Source organism: Corythoichthys intestinalis, chromosome 6, assembly GCF_030265065.1.
Source record: "Corythoichthys intestinalis isolate RoL2023-P3 chromosome 6, ASM3026506v1, whole genome shotgun sequence".
In the NCBI taxonomy this organism is placed as follows: domain Eukaryota; kingdom Metazoa; phylum Chordata; class Actinopteri; order Syngnathiformes; family Syngnathidae; genus Corythoichthys; species Corythoichthys intestinalis.
Window position 1 is genome coordinate 57,688,006 of NC_080400.1, and position 25,028 is coordinate 57,713,033.

At 40.2% G+C, this 25,028-nt stretch overlaps 1 protein-coding gene and 1 long non-coding RNA gene across 2 annotated transcripts in view; one reads left to right on the forward strand and one right to left on the reverse strand.

Annotated features, from left to right (window-relative positions):
- nlk2 (nemo-like kinase, type 2) overlaps positions 1-20,132 on the forward strand; it is a 53,750-nt gene extending 33,618 nt beyond the window's left edge. The window contains exons 8-11 of the mRNA XM_057838253.1: positions 9,951-10,037; positions 14,940-15,138; positions 16,559-16,652; positions 18,907-20,132. Coding sequence (XP_057694236.1) covers positions 9,951-10,037; positions 14,940-15,138; positions 16,559-16,652; positions 18,907-18,961 — 435 coding nt within the window. The 3' untranslated portion in view covers positions 18,962-20,132. The remainder of the gene's footprint in view (positions 1-9,950; positions 10,038-14,939; positions 15,139-16,558; positions 16,653-18,906) is intronic.
- Positions 8,560-9,774, reverse strand: LOC130917153 (uncharacterized). The gene is made up of 3 exons (XR_009063423.1): positions 9,576-9,774; positions 9,435-9,470; positions 8,560-8,903 (listed from the first exon to the last, which is right to left on the reverse strand). It is a non-coding gene; the product is annotated as an uncharacterized LOC130917153 (long non-coding RNA).
- Positions 20,133-25,028: the final 4,896 nt, after the last annotated feature.

Below are 25,028 nucleotides of genomic sequence, written 5' to 3' on the forward strand. Positions count from 1 at the left end.
CCTCGACTAACAAGTTCAAGCTGTCCTGGAGTCCGAGGGTACAACAGTGTCAACCCGTACTATCTGTCAGCGTCTGAATGGAAAGGGACTCTATGGTAGGATACCTGGGAAGACCCGACTTTTGACCCGGAGACATAAAAAAGCCAGGCTGGAGTTTGCCAAAACTTACCTGAGAAAGACAAAAACAATTTGGAAGAATGTCCTCTGCTCAGATGAAACAAAAGTAGAGCTTTTGGGGAAAAGGCATCAACATAAGAGTTTATAGGAAAAAAACGAGGCCTTCAAAGAAAAGAACACAGTCCCAATCAAACATGGCGGAGGTTCCCTGATGTTTTGGGGTTGCTTTGCTACCTCTGGCACTGGACTGCTTGACCGTGTGCATGGCATTATGAAGCCTGAAGACTACCAACAAATTTTGTATCATCTCCCTCAGAGGTCATTGGTCTTCCAGCAGGACAATGACCCAAAACACACTTCAGAAAGTACTGGAGACTTCTAAAGTGGCCAGCAGTAGCCACGTTTACATGCTGACTTTTATTCATACCGATTCAAATCATTCCGAATGGAAATTTCAGATCAGCTGTTTACATGTCACTTCATCTATTCCGATCCAGCGTTTACATGTGACTGCCTTTATTCCGAAAGGACGTTTGACAACTGCCGTCTGACATGCGCAGATTAATCAAAACAAAGCGTCACGTTGCAAAACATGGAGATCGATCGTCGGAGTGCTGCTGTTTTAACTTTAACCCACTTGTTGTGTTTGTGGGGTCGTATCCGCTTCTGCTGTTTTGCTCTTTTGCCTTGTAGGATCCGGTTTTCCACCGGTTTCTAATCTGGTCAACGCTCCGGTCTATTCCGGCTTCGTGTAACCTCTCGTGAACTTTTTTAAATAGTTCACTGTTCCTCTTTTTACGCCCGTCTAAGCGAGCAATTATATTCAATTCTTTTAAAGTTTGAATTAAATACAATCTTTCCGCCGGACTCCAATTAGGTGCGCTGTGCTTGGAAGCCATGCTGCAAGTGACATTACTTACGTCACAAAGTGACGTCACCACGTCCGTACAGAGCATGTGCAGAAAGAACGCAACCAGACACCATTCCGCTTCCCTGTTTACATGATATAATTTTACTTCTAATCGGTTTGGGAAAAGGAATATTCCACCCCTGTGAATCGGAATGAAATTCCATTCGGTTTGGGCCTGTTCATTCCGAATGAGGTGTTTATATGGAACACATTTATTCGGTTTGAACAAATATTCCGATTGTAATTGGAATATTTGGCTCCATGTAAACGTGGCAAGTGAGTCCAGACCTGAATCCCATAAACACATGTGGAGAGATCTGAAAATGGCAGTTTGGAGAAGGCACCCTTAAAATCTCAAGAGACCCGGAGCAGTTGGCCAAAGAAGAATGGTCTAAGATTCCAGCAGAGCATTGTAAGAAACTCATTGATGGATACCGGAAGCGGTTGTTCGCAGTTATTTTGTCTAAAGGTTGTGCTACCAAGTATTAGGCTGAGGGTGCCAATACTTTTGTCTGGCCCATTTTTGGAGTTTTGTGTAAAATGATAATGATTTAAATTTTCATTCTTTCATTCATTTTCCATGTCGCTTTTCTTCACGAGGGTCGTGGAGGTGCTGGAGCCTATCCCAGCTATTGTTTTCTCTTTTGTGTTTTTTCATTGCAAGCAAAATAAATGAAGATTACTACCAAAGCATTTGTAATTGCAATCATTTTCTGGGAGAAATTGAGCATTATCCGACAGAATTACAGGGCTGCCAATACTTTTGACCAGCAGTGTATATTATACAAAATTAATCCCCCGTGCCCTACCTTATAAGCACATTAACACCAGTATTAACTTGGCTTGCTTAAAATTTGCTTGCTATCAAATAGGGACAGCCTTATCCATGACCTAATTTCTGATCACAAACTTCATATCCTCTGTCTCACTGAAACGTGGCAGCAACCCAATGATTTTAGCTCACTCAATCAATCTTCCCTACCTGGTTTCAGCCACTCATCGTCACTCTTGTTACAACAGTCATTATCACTCAAGCTGGATGGAATTTCTGTAAACTGCCTCATTCTTTGCTGCTTTTGAAGTCTACAAAATAAGATAAAATGTATATAGTAACGCAAACTACAGCTAAAATAATATGCATATAATAAGGCAAACTGCAGCTAATCTGCACAAAAATGTATATTTTAAATTAACCCTTTAAGGTCTGGGCCTATTTTGTCTGATTTTTGCATGCCTTTGAAGTTGCCTTTATATTTCAAAGAAAGAATTGTTTACGATGGCCTGGTTTGGTCCCTTTTTTCGTGACACCTTGAACTTTATGTCCAAACTGTTGTTTCCTTCACTGACCAATTATAAATCATCATTTTGGGCCCAAAAAGACCAAAAATTCCAGAATCGTTTTGTCAAAATTTTTAATATTGATGTCCAATTGACAACCAAACATGCGTAACGAACCGTTTTGAAACTTTGTAATATTTATTCAACATGTTAGGATGAACATTCAACCAAAAAAAAATAGAATAAATAGTCTTATATTTGACAATTCAACATAAACAACAGGTATAGCCATAGGCGTTTTTTGCCTTTATACATGCTCTAGTCAAAACAGGTTATATACAGCAGACCAAACAGTGAAGAACAGTGAAAAAATATATACCATCTAACACAAAAAGTGTTTAGAGGCCATCTCTTTATGAGTTTAGGTATTGCGGCCCATCACCTGATGAAAACTACGTACACACAATTAAGCTTCTTGAACACACATTTATATACACAAATTGAGAAGATTGATTGTGGGGAAAAAAAATATATATATAACATTGGGAAAAAAAAAAGTATTTTCAAAAATATTTACAATAAACAAGTTAAATTTTTTTCAGGCATGCCACTCCGAAAAGCAGTTTCGTCCTGGAACACAGGGCTACATCACACAGCCCACACTTCCATGGGGTGTCGGTCCTCTTTCCACCCTTCCATTTTCATTTCACTTTACTTTCATTGTCACTATAAATGTACATGAAAAAAGTCAGTATTTATGAAAATAATAAAGTATAAAATAAAAATATATACAGCAATAAATAATAATGGAAATCTATATGTATGACAATAGAAAGAATACCATAGCTGAATATGCGCTACATCCCTAATCTTCATATAGAAAGAAGAACACCACAAATGATAAATTCCTGCCTGGGATACACACAGACAGTGCACGTACGACTTTGATCTGATATGCACATTTTATTATTATATACACAAACACACACTTATATTGCATCAAAATTAACTTTGTCTTGCAATATCAAAAGAAACTTTCAAAAGAAACTTTTTTAGCATAAAAAAAAAAAAAGTGAGTTGGCTTACCTCTGCTCGTCGATGGCGTCACCCACGTGTTCAAATCCGTCACTATCTTCACTCGAGGACTCTTCCGAAGAAGACGATGATGACGAATTTGGACCATCCTCTTCCTCAAGTTGATCAAAAAGCACAATTGCTTGCGCTAAATTTAGTTTTTCGTTCATTCTCAAAGTCACACAAAGTCGCTGCTCGATCCAAACGGCCGTCGCTCGCCACCTCGCTGCTTCAGAACACTCCTCCCTCTCGTTTGGTGGAACCTCGCACGGCAGTTATATTTATTAAAAAAAAAAACGCATTTTGTGACTTCGAAAGGGTTCGTTTGATTTGTGTTGTTTTCATGGAGCTTCCGTTTTGAAAAAGGACAAGAAATGATGGAAATATAGACATAAACAAATGATCCATGCAGCGTTTTAATGTTTTTTTGAGAGGACAATAAAACTATAAAACTTAAATGACAATATCTCACGTTTTAGTTGGTCGATTGACTTCAAATAATAATGAGAGTAAACCGCAACTTCCGCACTTTAAAACAAGACAAACCAATGGCATGTGGGTGACGTAATTAAAACGTGAGGGCGCTTCAAAGACGACGTGCGCTGAGGACGCGCCGGCGCGTCCTTCGACTCTCAAGGGTTAACTGCTTATAAGTATGACAAGTACATACTAACTTATAACTAAAACTGTCATTAAAACAGTGACACAATTATGTAATGTGTTCAAAAATATACTGGGGGATGCATGATGTCCACTTTATTGGACACATGGTTATTATAAATTTCTATATACTATACACAAATATTTCATATTCCTATATATGTATATTTTTTTAGCCACTGTAGCTCTTCGGGCATGGAAGTATTGCAGGATATGCCAGTTGTAGTTGACATGGGTGGCAGCTTGTCGGCTATGTTGGATTCAGAGGATCTTTACTTGCAGTTATACCAACTGACCACTGAATTGACCTCAATAGAGTATTGCAGCAGAGAGCACTCTGGAGGTTGCTATGCAGTTAAACCAATGCATGAAAGAGAATGGTACGTTTCGATAGCTGTCCACTGTCGTGACCACTATGCACCCGAGGGTTAATATATACATCCAATTCCCCACTCACAAGGGACATATTCTGAAACTGTTTAGCTGCTTTGGTGCCACTACTTCCGATATTAAGCCCCACCCACTAACATACTCTGACCAGTCAGTTGTTGCTTTTACTCTCCATATTTCCTTGTCAAGAATCATCCTTCCTAGATTAATACCCAAGATAAGCAGGTTATCAATGTCAAGTGAAAAGCTCTTGACATTGATAACCTCCCTCTTACAGCCTTAAGTAGTTCACCCGTGGGACCTTGTGTCCCATTACAATACCCAACTCCACTTACTCTTGACCCACCACGCTCCTATAAAAACCCGTTCTATTTCCTCCACCCGCTCTGTGCCCTGGTTCACCCCTTTACCTACTTAAGTCTCGAAACCATCAGCTTGAATGTCTTGACAATAAAACTGGACTATCAATACACAAAGGAATGTACTGTATAGTAATCATCTCACACTCTACAAAGATGAAATCAACGCAGCCATGTCAGCATAATATTCCAGTCTCATTGCAGCCAATAAGCACGACTGTAAAATTTTCACTTCTCATCAACATCACGAAGCCCCCGATTCTCTCCCCGTCTCATGCTTTACGCCAATTTCTGTGACACAATCCTGAAATTCTTCTCCAAATTTACCAACGTTCGCCAACTCCTGACTAACCGAGGAGCTGGAGTTTCTGGGTTAGACTCTTTCCCCTCTATGTTCCTCGTATCAGCCCCCTCTTTAGTTTTACTCTCCCTTCTATCCCAGCCATTTGTGACATCATAATTCAGTCTCAACCTACTACCTGTCATCTTGATCCTCTTCCAACTGCTCTCGCCAAATCCTGCCTTTACCCCCTAATCACTAATATCGTCCATTCCTCACTCATATTTGTTTAAGTCCCCTCATCTCTTAAAACTGCTACCATCACACCACACCCATTCTTAAGAAACCGGACTTGGATCCAACCACTTTCAATAACCTCCACCCCATCTCCAATTTACCTCTCACCTCCAAAATTCTTGAATAATCTGTCACGTCTAAACTCCATAACCACCTTATCATCAAATAACATCTACGAGCAGTTTCAATCAGATTTCCGCCCCCTTCATAGAACTGAAACAGCATTACTTCAAATTACTAACATCCCCCTCGCAGCTTCTGTTCCTGGTTTACTCTCTATTCTTGTTCTCATTGGTCTTACAGCTTCCATTAACACTATTTATCACACTATCCTTCTTGACCAACTTTCCTCCTTTGGTATCATCCATACACCCCATACTTGGTTCACCTCCTCTCTGTTTCACTACGTAATATTTTTTAAATCCGGATAGTCACCAATCAAATCGCTCTTTGTCTCTGCTGGTGCGCCCCAGGGCTCTGTCCTGGGGCCGCTGCTCTTGATCATCTACATTCTCCTCCTGGGTTCCATCTTCTGTAAATGCAACATCCACTTCCTCTGCTACGCGAATGACACCTAGCTTTACATTTCCTCAAAACTAAACTTCTCAATTCCCTCCTCTCTCTGGCCCTCTGCTTACAAGACATTAACTCAGGGCTCTCTTCAAACTTCCTAGTATTCAATAGCCCAAAAATCAGAAGTCCTTCTTATATATCCCCCCGCCATGTTCACTAATGACAATAACTTCTCTATTACCATCAACTACGTATCCATCTTTCCTACTCAAGTTAAGAGTGTGGTAGTCATCCTCAACAGCACACTCTCCTTTAGCTCCCATATTAACAACATCACCAGATCAGCCCACTTCCATCTACGTAATACCGTAATTTCCCGATTATAAGGTGCACCCATGTATAACGCGCACCCCAAATTTACTTGTAAAATCTAGGCAAAATTATTGTACCCGTGTATAACGCGCACCCTAATTTTAGCACCAATAAATAGAAGAATACAAGAAAACAGAGCTCGTGTACAGATACAGAAATGTCATTTTACTGACTTGTGAAACAGCACAAGCATAGCACATTGGTAGTTTAAAACATTACGGTAAACTGACAATATGTACGGTAATAATATGATCTGACAACTTCTTCAACTTAACAGAATCCAGGAGAAAACAAAACAGATGTGACTTTTCTTTTAAAGGCTGCTGTATAACTTGCTCGTTTCATCATGATGAAAAAATGTTTCTTCCATGGATTGATACGGTAAAATATAAGTGGTGATTTAGGTCGGAAATCAGAAGAGCGCATCGCTGTTGACTAGAATGTAACAATAGGAACTATTGTTATTTGGATTTGAGTTTCCCGAGGGACAGATATAGTTGACGGACACAGAAAGTCTGTGTTGTGTTACGTTTGTTACGGTCCAAGTTGCGGAGCTGCAATAAACGTTGACTCAAATGAGTTCAAGAAGCTAAATTTTGTGCTTTCTGAAAAGTGAAAAAAGCAGAATTTAACACAGACGAAATCATTCGACCAATCAGAGTGAAGTATTACCATGTTGCGAGTTATAGCAGAATTCACCAGCAGAACTTATGTTGGCACGTTGTATAGTTCCCGGGGGAACTATACAATATTATATATACTATATATATATATATATATATATATATATATATTATATTTTGTTGAGGGAACAGCCGGAAAGATAGTTATATTCCGCGGGTAGCATGTGAGACCGACATTGCTACTGTATTTTGTTGCAGCCTAAATGTCAATAAAGCAACGCGGATTAGCTCCGTTGTTTGATACTCCGCCTCCGACTCCTTCCCTAGCTTGCCACGACCCAAACAAAATGGTGACGTCACGTACCGTAACGGTCGGCGACGAATCGCCGCATACGTTTCTTCAACACAACATGGCCGTGTCAATAAAAAAAAAATCTGTCTTATATATAAATTATATTTTTGTCTTCATCCTTGTACCCGTTTATAATGCGCACTATGATTTTATAAGTTGATTTTGGGGAAAAAAAGTGCGCATTATATTCGGGAAATTACGGTATTTCTCAGCTGCGCTCTTCTCTCACCACCTACACCACTACCATTCTTGTTTCCAGTCTAGTCACCTCCCGGATTTACTATTGTAATTCCCTGCTCTTCTGTCTCCCAAAATAAATCCCTCCAGAAACTGCAGCACCTCCAAAACTCAGCAGCACGCCTCATCACGCAAACCCGCACCACACACTACATAACCGCCATCCTCCGTCATTTCCCACTGGCTTCCACTAAAACAAAGAATTACAAGATCCTCTTCATCCCCTTCAAAGCGCTCACATCATGTCCCCATCCTATGTATGTAACCTCCTTTGTAATAACACTCCCCCCGTCCACTTTGCTTTTCTTTTACCCTCCACCTTTCAGTGGCCCGTACCCGCTTGCCACCTTCAGTTCAGGAGCGTGTTTTTTCGGCTCTGGAACTCCCTTCCCCCTGACTTTCGCAAAATAACTTCTCTCTCACTCTTCAAATCCATATTCAAAACACAAAACACATCTTGCTTACCCGCCTTGAATCCTCAGCTCTGTTTTGTCTTGGCCTCTTAATTTTCTGTTTTAATCTTATCTCTTGTACAGTGTCCTTGAGCGTTTTGAAATTTTCTTCGAAATAAAATGTATTTTTATTCTTAATAAACACAAACCGTGACTTTTATTAATAAACACAAACAGTGTCACTATGCGCCTTTTTGGAGTTTCAAAAGGTTCCCATTCACCGTGGATATTTACTGTGGGACCATTGGACTTACAAGGAAGTGAGTAAACATCTTGTTTTGTATTATGTCAAATACGAATACAGCGATTACAAAGTAAACACTACAAACTTCCTTTAAATGAAGGACTACTTACGTTTGATCATTGATAGGCATGTAAAAAGCTCTCCTAATGCATTAGCAGCAGCACGTTAGCTGCGTTAGCTCCAGCCACCCTCCTCCGGGGAACGAACTGTAAATTGCTCTCCGCCGGGCGGTTTGCCGATCCGCTAAGACATTCGACAACCGGGTCGTCATGTCAAATAATCCAGGATAGCTTTGTGTGATTTTCCGCTTTGAAGACTTTGAAACATCACTCGGTTCGGGTTAGCATGTCGGCTAGCTGTCACTCCTTCTGGTTTGTTTACATTCTCCGAAGCCGGGGAAATGACATATGTCCGATTTAGGTGTCATAAAATATCGTTCGGGAGGTGCGACAGTAAAGGTGAAGTCGACAGTTTTGACCATTATGTAGTAATTTTGCCATGTCGTCTTGAATAAATGGATTTTTATTATTTCATATTCCATTTAGCACAAGATTGTTATTTGTCTTGACCATGCCATTTATTTAGCAATTGGGGAAAATACTTGGATAAAAAGAATATCCTGTAAAAATATGGAAGTAAAGAGACAGAAACAATGACATTTTGCCGCTCTCTTCGTCGCGTTTTCCTCATTGTGAATAGTTCCCCCTCGACGGGCTGACTGGTCCTTCTCAAGCCATTTATGTAGCTATTGGGGAAAAATACTTGGATAAAAAGAATATCCTATAAAAATATGGAAGTAAAGAGACAGAAACAATGACATTTTGCCGCTCTCTTCGTCGCGTTTTCCTCATTGTGAATAGTTCCCCCTCGACGGGCTGACTGGTCCTTCTCAAGCCATTTATATAGCTATTGGGGAAAAATACTTGCATAAAAAGAATATCCTGTAAAAATATTGGAGTAGAGAGACTGAAACAATGACATTTTGCGGCTCTCTTCGTCGCGTTTTCCTCGTTCTGAACAATTCCCCCTCAATGGGCTGAATAGTAAAACCGATGAGCCCAGTCTACCGCTGACGTCATCCACCTGTTGGGGACGCTAAAGCCCTATAATGGTAGGCGTGGCTAACGGGCAGATTATAAGACTAATTTCTCGTCATCTGCGCTTTGCTAAATTGTTGTATATAGTCGAATCGTCTCAAAATATGATTCTAATTCACATAATAATGCCATTTAAGACTTTTTTTTCTGGTGTCATATGCTCTTTAAAGTTACTATACCTGTTCAAACTGTCGCTGTCGTTCTCATTTCTCCATCTAAGACACAGACAAAGCCCGTTTAACTTCTCTGATCTCCCTAAATCATTGAATTCTTTTTTGTTGTTTTCGGTGTACAAAAGGTCTAATTAAGTGATGACTTACGTGTAAACTGTGTCAAACCTTCGACTGCCCAACACTTTTTAATAATTCTGTATCTCCAGGCCAACCATTTTCTTTAAAAAAAAAAAAAAAACAGATGTATGTTAAATGGAGATAATTGATCCATTTCAATAGAAATATCTACAAATTCATTCATTTTACAAGCCGCTTGTCCATCAATATTTTCAGACTGATTGCTTGCCCAATAATCCTCAAAGAATAAAGGACAGGAACATTGCTTTGAATGCCACGATTCATAGTCCAGCATTCAAAATGCCTAGTGCCTGTAGCTATGATTTTGTGTGTTGTTGTTGTTGTATAATACAACTGTAAGACATGCAAAGTTATTAATATAATGATTATTTTCTTGGTTTACAGCCATCCCTTCCTGTTCTTTACACTCTGTCCAGTCAAGCAACACATGAAGCTGTTCACCTCCTCTGCAGGATGCTAGTGTTTGATCCGGTGAGTTCTTATGTCCAATCTAGGAGTGGAAACCTCTTGGTACCTCACGATACGATACGATTTGTGATACAAAGCTCACGATAACGATGATCTCACGGTATGGCTATACAGCGGTTATCGGATAATTGGTCAGGAAATCATTCTAGGATATTCTACAAACAACTAATAAACAGAAAAACAAGCTTCTGCTGTGAATTGGAATGAGTTTATCACTTGTAGAAGTCCAATCCATTTGAACTGGGAGGGTGGCAGCAAATTCGCTGCCATCCCTCCCACTTCAAACGGATTGAACGTCTATGGCCGTCAGTGGCAGCCAATGCCAGGCAATGAGTTAATTTTGGGCCATTTACCATCATCATTTACCTGTTGATTTTCTGTTACTTCCTGTTGATTTTGGGGTATTTTATGGGTCACTTCCTGTTTATTTTGAGTTACAGAACAGGAAGGGACCTGGGAATCACCCAAATGAATATGCAGTGACTCAAACTCAACAGGAAATGACCTGTAAATGCCCTAAAACAGGGGTCCCCAACCTATTCCACTAAGGCACACTGTGGGTGCAGGATTTCATTCTTACCAAACAAGATGACAACACTTTTTCCCCAATCTGGTGTTTTACAAGTGCAATCAGTTGATTGCAGTCAGGTGTGGCTTGTTTTAGCAGAAGCCTCATTGGTTCAACTGTCTCTGCTGGATCGGCTGGAACAAAAACCAGGACCCACAGTGTGCCTTGAGGACTGGGTTGAAAACCCCTGCCCTAAAATGAACAGCAAGTGACCTGTAAATGCCCCAAAAATTGGATTGAATGACTGTGAATGCTCTGGTTTTGAATGAACTAACATTACCAGTGGTGTTGCCACCTGTCCCTTGAAATAACGAACAATCCGAAATAGGAAATTAAATGTTGCGTTCTGTATTGAACTAATATGGAATACATATGAATAGATACATTTCTATGCATTTTAGGAGTTTTGGGGAAGTTACTTTTTTTCTCTGCCTGTACAGCTTTGCGTGCAAGGGGGCGTCCCGTATTTCTTATTTCTGAAAGGTGGCAACCCTAATTACCAGTCTAAATGGATTGGGCGTCGAGCACCGTCAATAGCAGCCTTAGAGGTAACTGAGGCACTATTATGGTGGAACGTTTTGGTAGCAACTTGTTTTTTTTTTTTTTTTTTTTTAAATATTGACACCTTTTTAAAACAATATCTCGATTCTTGGCAGTAGCATATCGATAACCTTTTGGAATACAAAGTATCACGATATATCATCATTTCAAGGTTTTGTCACACCCCTAGTCCCATCTGTGCCCTGGTTCACCTCTTGGTATAATTTATTGTAATATTCCTAACATAAACTCTTTAGACTTCTTCACTAGATGCAGTTAGAACTACAAAATAGTTTGTTGATACAGTTGTGTATTAAAATAGACGACTCACCAACCTTGTTTTTCTGGTTTCGTGTTTGAATTATTTCAGTTGTTTGTATGAAACCAAGTGAAATATTGTCACCTGTTTTAAGGACACAAAAGTTTGTATGCTGCGAATTCATGAGGCAAAAGACTGGCTTAGCAAGCTATCCAATTGCATGCTAGCTTAGCGTCGCCACAGCAACTTGGCAACCTATTATCATATAACCAACTGAAAAAAATGCTTTTATGACAGAAAGTCAAACAATTTACCTATATTTTCATCTGGGTTTTTTTTGTTTGTTTGTTTAATGGTAGGTTTCCGCTGGCCATGATTATAACTTTGTTGGGGTGGGCGTGTGATAATTGTTTGAGGGAGAGAATGCAGGACCTTGAAGTGGGAGGTCAATCTTTGTGACGTAGAAAAGTTATGAAAATATGAAACTGTTTAACGGTTTAATCTCTACCGGATTCCCCTTTGTCGGCAATGTCGTCATTTAGGGTAAATTGGGTAAAAGTCCATAAAATGGGCTTTTACAACTATTCTTCTGTAATGGTAGCTACTATCAGACTGAGCCTTCGTCGGCAATAAATTGCTCTGACCACTCGATGAAATCAACTAGACATAATAGCCATATGTTGGTGCTAGCATCGAGGCTTGGATCTCACCACCCATTAAATATAATAAAATTTAGATAACTATTTTGTACAAATATGTCAAACTATCCACGGTTAGCCTCAATTGCTCTTCAATAGTGACACCAAGTGTTCTCTTGACAACATGTCAGCATGTACCTGAAAAGGTTTCCCCCCCCAAAAAACAAAGCTTATGGCTGTATCACTAGCTGAGGGAGTGTTCTCCGAGTGTGCACGGATACACACAGGAACTTAAACCCTTCATAGCCGCATTTTTTCTGCTGGCCCAAATTGCCGATTTTTTACTCTACTCAAATACCAGAACAAAGTGCAATATTTTGGTCGGGGATATTACATGATTTTATTGGGTATTTTTAATGTTACATTGTTTTTAATGGGAAATAAGCACTTAAGTTTGCGTTTTTGAAATTGCGTTTTGTGTCAGCTGTTTTCAAAGAGCCAAAAATAGCAAAAAGGGCGAGCGAAACCATTTGATTTTGATGGATAATGTTTCATCCAATCATCTCCCAGAAGTGAAAATAGCAACTAAATTCAGTGTATTTATTGATGTAGAGACGCGAACGGATCCATGTGCTTTAGCAGCATGCCCAGGTCTGTAGGACACTGTTGTTATAATGGAATCTCTCGGGTCTTCATGCACAATTCCGATTTTTTGTGAAATCCGTTTTTTGGCATGCCAGTTCGCACTGCTTTTTTCCATTGAGCCCATTCAAATAATATACATGCGAACCCATTCGCAGTCCGACACACGCGGAGCAAAATGACCCGCATGCGGAGAAGCATCAAAACATTCTGGCTGGCTCTACATCATTCTAGGGCAGAAGTCGGGAACCTATGTCTCGTGAGCCACATCTGGCTCTTTTGATGAGTGCACCTGGCTGTCCGCCAACCCTTAATTTTAAATGTTGAACCGGCCAGCTGGTCCATTCACACATTTTTCTTAGACCTTCAAAAATACATGGCAATAATATGTAGAGCTGTCCCGACTAGTCGACAAAGTCGACGTCATCGATGACGTAAATCCGTCGACGAGCACAACATCCCGTCGACGGTTAATGAAGGGTTAAAAAAAATATATGCGTGGAAAGTTCAGAATGTCGGATGCTCTGTATGCAAGCGGGGAAAGCGGAACAAAGCCAAAAAAAAGCGCACCAGAGTGTCCAAAACATTGACTTATTTCAAAGAAACAACGGAGGGTACACTCTTCTGTCCTGTCTCTTCAATGCCAAGCTTGGCTGCACGTCGGCCGTGAATAAACACCTCAAATGCCGTCACCCAGTTTGTAAATTTTTTTTTTTTTTTTTCATTTTTTGTACACCAGAGGGTGCTGTCGCCTTACTGAATAATAATGTTTCATTGACAATGGGCCCATAAGTGCTATTAGTATTGTCCTTAATGCTAACTGAAAGGTTTGTTTCATGTTATGGTTTATTTTATGGTATAGAAAATTACATAAGGTTAAATAGTCATAAATATATACAGTATATACAGTGATTGCACTCAAGGGCGAGATTGTCAATGATAAGCTAATAAATTAAGGTAAAGGCAATTCATTGATATATAAATAAGGTTTAAAAGGAAAAAGGTGAAAAATTTTTGTTAATTTCTAATTGTGTTGTTTTATTTGTGTGCACCATAGCTCTTACGGTGTGATTACATCAAGGATTGAATAAAAGTTGTAAACCATCAGTTTAAGAGACCACCTTTTCAATCGGGATGCTACACTAGTTAATTCTATCAGCATTTGAACTCATTGTTTATTTGTGATTTATTATTGTTATTTACGTGTTTATTTGTACTTTAATAAATAATTGAAGTGTTCCAATATGTTTTTTGTGAATTGATAAGCGTCAACAAAAATTTCATTGCTAAATTAGTAAACAAAAACAAAAACAATTTTTTTTTTTTTTAATTGTTAGATTAGTCGACTAATCGTAAAAATAGTCGGCTGACTAATCGGGAGAAAATGAATCGTTTGGGACAGCCCTAATAATATGCATCAGTTCAGTGTCCATTGATGGTCGTCCCGTCACGGATTTCCAAGTGGTGAGTGCGCAACGATTGTAACATACTAAGTAATGATATCAGGTTTTTGTTGTTGTTTTCTAAAGATTTATTTTAATCACAACTTGGCGACTGCTAAAACCCATAAAAGTGTGCCCTCACTCTTGCTCCCGCATGATGCGTTCAAATGCACTCATGAAAAAACGTGAAAAAAAAAACTGTGATCACATAGCCGACACGGACAAGCTGGCAATAGAATATGTACATGTGTGTGTGTGTGTGTGTGTGTGTATACATGCAGTATATAGACACACACAGACTGTATGGCTGTCGTGAAATCATATTTTCAAATATGTTAGGTGTTTTAGCTCTCTCTTTCAAAAAGGTTCACTATCCCTGTTCTAGGGTGATCATATTTTGAGTTCCACGCGATTCTAATTTTCTGAAAAATGGCGCAGTCGGCCCGATTTCAGAATGCGTGATCTGAAGGGGACATTACTGATTTGTGCATTTAGACCTGCAGTCTGAAACTAGCCTAAGTGGTCATCGTGACGCTTCGGGCAGAATGGAAATGTAAATTTAGATTTTTAATGAGAAATCACAAAGCTCCTTTCTCCCAGAAAATTTGTATAACATTTGCTAAATAAATAATATATAGACTAAAATACATTTAACGGCATTATATCCTTAGACCTGATGGTCTTAATGTTTCTTACAAGCAGAAGATCAACAAAAACCATAAAATAAAACTGTCACCTAAGACCTGAGTAACAGTTCTGGCCTAAGATTGTTATTATCATACATTATATGAAGCAACTTTTTCCTTTGGTCCCCAGTCGAAGCGGATTTCGGCAAAGGATGCCTTGGCACATCCTTACTTGGACGAGGGCCGTCTGCGTTACCACACGTGCATGTGCAAATGCTGCTACACGACATCGTCTGGCCGCGTTTACACAAGTGACTTTGAGCCTGTCACCAACCCCAAGTTTGATGATGGCTTTGAGAAGAATCTAAGCTCTGTGAGACAAGTCAAAGGTAAGCTGCTAAGAGGTGGTGATGGGGAATGTCCACTGCTTTGTAGCATTGTTGTTTTTGTCAACCACGACGATAACGAAAATATTGCGTCGACGAACATTTTTTTTTTCATGATGTTAAGCTAAAAACGTGTCTTGGGAAACTAAAACATTACGAGATGAATTCCAGTTTTCACCTGACGAAACGAAAAAGCAACGTAGTTTCTTTTATATGTTCACAATGTGTAACATTTCCTTATTGCACGTGTGGTACGTCAGCCTGCATTGTAGAAGTGAGCCTCTCCCTCATTAGGCTCACTGCTATTCAAGCTAGGCTGTACTCCGGGCATGCTTGTTTTGAAACACATTGTAAGATTTTTCTTATCTTGGCAAGAGAGAATATGCAATGTTGCTTCAGCCTTTAAAGGCTGTGCTGAATTATCATCACACACTAAAAGTAACTTGTAATGTTAGAATAGCGTTCAGGTTCGCGTTAGCATTAATTTCAGTGTGGCAGGTATCGTCTTAACCTCTTAGACAACTTTGTAAAATAAAGTTCATGGGGTCCTGTTGGGTATACTTGATTGAAAATAATGTAGAGTACTGTTTTCCTGCTGAGTGTTTATTATCATCAAAAAGTTGTTGTCCTTGTAGACGCTACAATATGTGCTCGTATATCAATATTCTAGGGCAGCAGCTATCGATTATTTAACGAATCAATTGATTCATTAGTTCAAATAATTGTGTGATCGGATTGCAAACATTTTTTGTGTTGCAGAATACATTTATTTTTGGAGACAAACATTTTTTATGCTTGCTTTGCTTTATTTTGACTTGCCAAGATTGCACCTTTAAAAGAGCATTGAATGCGAATACAAAATAAAATACCGGAGTATTTCTTCGAAGTATGCATAATAGCACTTTCACAAGAGCAATAAATGCATTTAAAACTGAATTACTATACCTGAGTTTAGCCTCAGATGGTACAAAAAAAATAAATGCGGATCTAGGAACAATTGGCTAACTCAATAACTAAAGTTAACAAAAGTATGCTATCTTAAGTGCTATAAAATGTAACCTTTTTTTTTTTTTTTTTTTTTTTTTTTTTAGCGAAGTACTCGAGTTAATCGATTCGCACTACAATATTCCTTTGAAATTGTTGGAAAACTTTATTTTTGGCCTAAAATGTTTTAATGTTGCAGACAAAAACATTTTGAGTATTCGTCGACTAAATCTAGACGAGGACGAGCACATTTTGAAATGTCTAAAATATGACTAATTTGTATTTTTGTTCAAAAGACAAATACGAAAATTAAAAGGGCTGCCAAAAACAACACTGCTTTGTCAGATACTATCTCTGCTACACTTTGGTGTCATAACAGGCGGCTTCACCAGGAGCTGCACAGTTTCTTAATCTCTTTGTATCTGGTTCGTTCTCACAGAGATCATCCATCAGTTCATTTTGGAACAGCAAAAGGGGAGTCGAGTACCACTCTGCATTAACCCTCAGTCAGCCGCATTCAAGAGCTTTATCAGGTGGGCTTCTTTTTAATTCATCATCACTAGAACGATTGCTTCCAACAATACACACTTCTAGTTTTATCATTTCAAATATACTGTATAGGGATGTCCCGATTGCATATTTTTGCACCCGAGTCAGAGTGAAGTTCCGCTCTGAGACCCCCACTTTGGCCAAATTTCAATATTGTCCTATATGCATGTGTGATACATCATTGGAAAGCTTAAAATCTCATTTTTCTGGGGAAGGAAAAATTTTGAACTGAAGGGTATTTAAAAAAAAAAATTAAACAGCAAAACCCCAACTGGGCATTATCAAAGACGCCATGATTTTAACGAGATATTATCGTGTACTTGCCTCTTTTTGATCCAAAAATTCCATGTAGCATGTATCACCGAGTGTGAAGACACAGTTCTGAATGGCCACAGCTGGACTTTTTTGGGGGGATTTTATGGGTGAAACACGGTAAAATAACAAGGGTCACAATGCAGAAGTCGCAGACATCAAGGAGTGGTCGAGATCTAGACTTCATATTGTACTGACGGTTCAGATTGGTCATGCACTGCGCCTCCCATACAAGTAGGGGTCCGCCCACATCAAGCTATTAACATACATACGCACGCAGGGCCGGGTTTCTGTTGAAAAAGTACGAAAGCTCTACCGCATACAAACAGGAAGGATTGTCTCAGGAGTGTTTTGTTTGAGGATTCAAGGTAATTATTATATTTTTCGTTCCATACATGCATTTTGAAACGGTGTGAAAAAAATATCAAGGGGATAAATTAGCCACTACTGCATTGGCATCATAGTTGCAATTAAAAAAATGTAAAATAAAATTTTAAAAAATAAAAAGTTGCAGTAAAATGATTGCTAACTGCATGTTTTTTGTTGTTGTTGTTTTTGCTTTTAACCAAGAATCGAGACTTTTACGTCCATACTGTATGCTGTACAGACTCACATTGTACTTTGACATATTTACTTAAAATGAATGCTAACTGAATGTTTTTTTTTTTTGCTTTTAACCAAGAATGGAGACTGTTTTACGTCCATATCTTTAAAGTATTCGGGGATTTAAGCATTTATATATTCACAAGAATTTTCTCCGGAAAAGCTCTGTTTACATCAGGCAGCCACCAACTACATTCACTAACAGACTAACATTGTACTTCGACATATTTAAGTAAAATAAACGCTAACTGCACTTTTTTTTTTTTTTTTGCTTTTAACCAAAAAGCGAGACTGTTTTACGTCCATATCTATTAAGAATTCAAGAATTTTCACCGGAAAAGCTCTATTTACATCAGGCGGCCGCTAGCAACATTCACTAACAGACTAGCACTGTACTTCCACGTATTTGCATAAAATAAAAGCGGCATGGAAAATGAATGAATAAATGCTAACTGCACATTTTTTTTGGCTTTTAACCAAGAATGGAGACAGTTTTACATCCATATCTATAAAGAATTTGGGGGATTTAGACATTTATTTACAAGAATTTTCACCAAAAAAGCTGTTTACATCAGGCTGCCGCTAGCTACATTCACTAACAGACTAGCATTGTACTTCGACATATTTACGTAAAATAAATGCTAACTGCACGTTTTTTTTGGTTTTTTTTTTTTAACCAAAAATTGAGGCTGTTTTACATCCATATCTTTAAAGCATTCAGGGATTTAAGCATTTATTCACAAGAATTTTCACCGGAAAAGCTCTATTTACATCAGGCGGCCGCTAGCTACATTCACTAACAGACTAGCATTGTACTTCGACATATTTACGTAAAGTAAATGCTCACTGCACGTTTTTTTTTTTTTGTTTTTAACCAAAAATTCAGGGATTTAAGCATTTATTCACAAGAATTTTCAACAAAAAAAAAACTTTGTCTGTGATTCCACTCGGTCAGCTTTGACTGTCTCGCCAACAATGCAGACCTCCTTTTTATCGGCCCCGCACCCCATGTCCCGTCAATACATGATGAAGTCTATGCTCTGAAAAATGCGCGATTGGCCTGATTTCCCATCACCTGATCGAATCGGGACATCCCTAATAATGTATGCTAAGTTTGAATTTGAGTATTTGCCGTTAACGAGGCAAGATCTGATACCTTGGCAATGCGTGGCTAAAACTCAGTCTAAATAGTCCCTTGTGATATTTGTGGAATCGAAGCAACCTCGCTGGCCCACGACCATAGCAAAGATGCAGCATGTCTTCAAGCAAAACACCCGTGCGTTGCTAATATTAACTTCACCCACTTCTCGCTTGCTCTCACAGTTCCACAGTGGCTCAGCCGTCTGAAATGCCTCCTTCTCCACTGGTGTGGGAATAGCTGCTGTAGTGAGTGTGGTCATCTTTGCCAACTGTGAAGATGCTCAAATGGAATCATAAAAGCATCTCAATGTCATCTGGGTAGCATTTCACTGGATAGATAGTTGAACCCAAAGTTTTGTTGGTCACATACTAAAATATCAGAAAAGGAAAAAAAATTCCACTAACTACTGCTTTATGCGGGTGAACTAGAAGGTTGCAAATGCTCTGTAGGCCAAATGTATCATCCACAAAGATAACCTTTTAACATCACACCGCTCCATCGTGAAGTACATTTGTTTTTATGTACTGTATATATTTGAAAACCAATTTGTATTTGAAAAATGTGCTTTTAATATGACCTTTCCCCCATGACAAGGCTTGTATGTACTAGTACAGCTGTCTTTCCTTCTGCACTGTTAACAAATTGGCATGAAACACAACTGATTTCAGACAATCGATTGTAGCTGCGTCATAAGATTTAAAGTTAGTTCTTCTGTGTTCTAGATGCAGTGATGAATATTCTGATAGTTAGAGTAGGAGTTTCTTAAATCCTGTATCCCTCTACACATTATTTTGGGGGTAGTGACTATTATTTACCAAAGAGTTGAAAACACCTTTTGCAGCAATATGACGTGCAAAATGGGTGTGTTGTTGGATATCAGGCCAATTTTAAAGGAAGCATTGTTAAAATGGACATTTTTGACAAAGGTGAATATGTTTTTGGGGTTAAATCTTTCACTGTACCCATAAAACGCAGTATTTGTATCTGTTTTCAGAGAAAATATTTGGAAATATCACATTTCAGATGTGAATTAGATTGCAGAAATGGTAATCATTTTCAAATGTATGAGGTTTTACACTTAAAATAAACAGTATGCATGGTGTTACGCATGCAATCGAAGAGATTATTTATGCAAATTTTATGTGAGAGCCACTTACCAATATTTTCTTTTAAATTGCTCATGTGAATTGAGTTGCACCAGAAAATATTAGCACAAGTTCTCCAATGGCTAAAATAATTTTTACTAGCTCGCATTGCTGATATTATTAGCATGCCGCTATGCTGAATTACACATACATAATGTTTAGTTGAGCAGGCCTAACGCAAAACATTTGGCTATGAGAAAAATATTTAAAACGGGGGTGTCCAAACTACGGCCCACGGGCCTTAAAAAAAAAAAAAAAAAAAAAAAAAAAATATATATATATATATATATATATATATATATATATATATATATATATATATATATATACACACACACAGGTGGTCCCCAAGTTACGATGTACCTGTATTAAGTGATTTCAACTTAACGACGCTGGAGTCTCATCCGCCATTTTGTCTCCAGTTGTCTTTTTTTTTTTAATCTCGCGTAAACAGTACCTTGTTGTACCTCAAAATATCAAATTTTTTACTTTATTTTATTAATATGACTTCTGCGTTTGGCTGAATGTGCATTTGATTGTAATGTTGACTTTTGTTTTGATATGCTTGCTTTTATTTTGGCGTAGGAAGCATAGATCAGGTAGTACTACCGCACACATGTGAGAGTGCATGTACACACAAAGAATAATATATTTGCGCCCATGAAGAAGTCGTGAAGTACAGTGAGAGAGATGGAGGAGAAAGATTAAAGCTTAGCTTGCTGTCGAGCTAGGACTTAGCGCAACCGTCTTCGCGAGGAAAGAATGATGTAAAAATACATGGTTTTGGATCGTTATTTTGAGATTTAGCGGCTATTTAGGGGTGCTTAAAGGGTTAATTTCGATTTCTGCAGAAATTCGGGTTACATTGTTCATCGTAACCCGGGGACCACCTGTATTTAGATATATATATTTTTTGTAATGTCCTTATTAGGGGTGGAACCTCTGGGTAGATATAATTTACAGTATAAGGCTTACAATATGGCAGTACCACAGTTATCATTAAATGGGTCAGGACATGATTTATATTCTACAATACAACTAAAACACAGAAACTAGCTCTTTTCATCTTTCTGTTGTGAATTGAAATGAGTTTATCACTAGTACACGTCCAATCCGTTATAACTTGAAACGAATTGGACGTCTATGGCCATCAATGGCAGCCAATTAGATGATTTTTAGGGCATTTCAGGTTCGTCATTTCCTGTAGATGTTCGGTCACTTCCTGTTGATTTTGCGGCATTTCTGGGTCACTTTCTGTTGATTTTGGGTTACTGAACAGGAAGTCCCAAAATAAATAGAAAGTGACTCAGAATCAACAGGTTGACTGGGAGGGGGTGAATGAATGAATGACCTGAAATACACCAATTTCAGGTCATTTCCTGTTGATTTTTGGTCACTTCCCGTTGATCTTGGTGTATTTATAGGTCTCCAATTGTTGATTTGGAGTTACTGAACAGAAAATGGTCTAAGAATGTCCCAAAATGAACTTCAGGTGACCTATAAATGCCCTTAAATGAACAAGAAGTCACCTACAGTGGTATGAAAAAGTATCTGAACCTTTTGGAATTTCTCACATTTTTGCATAAAATCACCATCAAATGTGATCTGATCTTTGTCAAAATCACACAATATGAAAATACATTGTCTGCTTTAACTAAAACCACTCAAACATTTATAGGTTTTCATATTTTAATGGGGATAGTATGCAACGATGACAGAAGAGGGGAAAATAAGTAAATGAAACATCACATTTAATATTTTGTGGCACCCCGGCAGCAATAAATTCAACCAGGCGTTTCCTGTAGCTGCAGATCAGTCTGGCACAACGATCAGGACTAATCTTGGCCCATTCTTCTCACAAAACTGCTGTAGTACAGTCAGATTCTGGGATGTCTGGCATGAATCGCTGTCTTTAGGTCATGCCACAGCATCTCAATGGGGTTCAAGTCTGGACTTTAACTTGGCCACTCCAGAACGTGTATTTTGTTCTTTAGAAACCATTCTGAAGTTGATTTACTTCTGTGTTTTGGATCATTCCAGCATCCATCCTCTTTTTGGCTTCAACCGTCTGATGGACGGCCTCAGGTTTTCCTGCGAAACATCCGGATAAACTTTTGAATTCATTTTTCCATTAATGACTGCAAGTTGTCCAGGCCCTGAGGTAGCAAAACAGCCCCAAATCATGATGCTCCCTCCGCCATGCTTCACGGTGGTGTTGATGTTGGTGAGCTGTTCCATTTTTCCTCCACACATGACATTGTGTGTTACTCCCAAACAATTCAACTTTGGTTTTATCAGTCCACAAAATATTTTGCCAAAACTTCTGTAGAGTGTCCAAGTGCCTTTTTGCAAACATTAAACGAGCAAACAATATTTTTTTAGACAGCAGTGGCTTCCTCTGTGGAGTCCTCCCATGAACACCATTCTTGGCCATAGTTTTACATGTAGTTGATGTGTGCACAGAGATAGTGGAATGTGCCAGTGATTTCTGTAAGTCTTTATTAGACACACTACGGTTCTTTTTTACCTCTCTGAGTGTTCTGTGCTGAACTCTTGGTGTCATCTTTGGTGGACGGCCACTCCTTGGGAGAGAAGCAACAGTACCAAACTCTCTCCCTTTGTAGATAACTTCTCTGACTGTCGATTGATGAGATGGTTTTGTATTATTTCCCAGCTATATACAAATCAACAATCCTTGATCGCAGGTCTTCAGACAGCTCTTTTGACTGAGCCATGATGCTCACTGCACGTTCGAGACAATTCTTAACAGGTGTGTGTTTTATAGTGGGCAGGGTAGCTTTAAACCACTCATCAGTGATTGGGCACACGCACACCTGACTTAAATTGTTTGGTAAAAATTGGTTTCAATTGCTCTTTAAGTCTCCTTAGGCAGAGGGTTCACTTAATTATACCCCCTCCTGCCATTGTTTGCATGCTATCCTTATTAAAATGTGAAAACCTATAAATGTTGGGGTGGTTTCAGTTAAAGCAGACACTGTTTTTACATCTGTGTGATTTTGACAAAGATCAGATCACATTTGATGGTGATTTTATGCAGAAATGTGAGAAATTCCAAAAGATTGATACTTTTTCATACCACTGTATCTTCATTCACTCCCCTCCCAGTCAAAATTAATTGGACACCGATGGCCGTCAATGGCTGCCAATGAGTTATCATAGACACTATTTTGGTGGAAAATGTTTCTAGCAACCTGTAGGTTCCTTTTTAAACATTTTTTCCTTTTTAAAATCATATATCGATTCTCTTCCCATGGGCTCACCACCTGTGGGAAGGGCCAAAGGGGTCGGGTGCGTGGCAATTTGGGCGGCAGCCAAAGGCGGGGGCCTTGGCGGTCCGACCCCCGGCTACAGAAGCTAACTCTTGGGACATGGAATGTCACCTCTCTGGCGGGGAAGGAGCCCGAGCTGGTGTGTGAGGCAGAGAAGTCCCAACTAGATATAGTTGGACTCTCCTCCACACACAGTTTGGGTTCTGATACCAGTCCTCTCGAGAGGGGTTGGACCCTCTTCCACTCTGGAGTTGCCCACGGTGAGAGGCGCCGAGCAGGTGTGGGCATACTTATTGCCCCCAGGCTTGGTGCCTGTACGCTGGGGTTTACCCCAGTAGACAAGAGGGTAGCCTCCCTCCGCCTTCGGGTGGGGGGACGGGTCCTGACTGTTGTTTGTGCCTATGCACCAAACAGCAGTTCAGAGTACCCACCCTTTTTGGAGTCCTTGGAGGGTGTGCTGGAGAGTGCCCCCTCTGGGGACTCCCTCGTTCTGCTGGGGGACTTCAACGCTCATGTGGGCAATGACAGTGAGACCTGGAGGGGCGTGATTGGGAGGAACGGCCCCCCCGATCAGAACCCGAGCGGTTTCTGTTATTGGACTTCTGTGCTCGTCACGGATTGTCCATAACAAACACCATGTTCAAACATAAGGGTGTCCATATGTGCACTTGGCACCAGGACACCCTAGGCCGCAGTTCGATGATCGACTTTGTGATCGTGTCATCGGACTTGCGGCCGCATGTTTTGGACACTCGGGTGAAGAGAGGGGCGGAGCTGTCAACTGATCACCATCTGGTGGTGTGTTGGCTCCGATGGTGGGGGAAGATGCTGGTCAGACCTGGCAGGCCCAAACGTATTGTGAGGGTCTGCTGGGAACGTCTGGCAGAACACCCACCCCCGGCAGAACTTGTCCCTTGTCCCGGGGGAGGTGGGGGACATTGAGTTCGAGTGGACCATGTTCCGCACCTCCATTGTTGAGGCGGCCGATCGGAGCTGTGGCCGTAAGGTGGTTGGTGCCTGTTGTGGCGGCAATCCCCGAACCCGCTGGTGGACACCAGTGGTAAGGGATGCCGTCAAGCTGAAGAAGGAGGCCTATCGGGCCTTTTTGGCCTGTGGGACTCCGGAGGCAGCTGACAGGTACCGGCTGGCCAAGCGGACTGCGGCTTCGGCGGTCGCCGAGGCAAAAACTCGGACATGGGAAGACTTCGGCGAGGCCATGGAAAACGACTTCCGGACGGCTTCGAGGAAATTCTGGTCCACCATCCGGCGTCTGAGGAGAGGAAAGCAGTGCACCATTAACACTGTGTATAGTGAAGATGGTGTACTGCTGACCTCGACTCGGGACGTCGTGAGTCGGTGGGGAGAATACTTCGAAGCCCTCCTCAATTCCACCGACACGCCTTCCTTTGAGGAAGCAGAGTCTGGGGACTCTGAGGTGGGCTCTTCAATCTCTGGGGTTGAAGTCACTGAGGCGGTTGGTAAGCTCCTCGGTGGCAAGGCCCCGGGGGTAGATGAGATCCGCCCGGAGTTCCTAAAGGCTCTGGATGTTGTAGGGCTGTCATGGCTGACACGCCTCTATAACATCGCGTGGACATCGGGGACAGTGCCTCTGGATTGGCAGACCGGGGTGGTGGTCCCCCTTTTTAAAAAGGGGGACCGGAGGGTGTGTTCCAATTATAGAGGGATCACACTCCTCAGCCTCCCCGGTAAAGTCTATTCAGGGGTGCTGGAGAGGAGGGTCCGTCGGGAAGTCGAATCTCTGATTCAGGAGGAGCAGTGTGGTTTTCGTCCCGACCGTGGAACAGTGGACCAGCTCTACACCCTCGGCAGGGTCCTCGAGGGTGCATGGGAGTTCGCCCAACCAGTCTA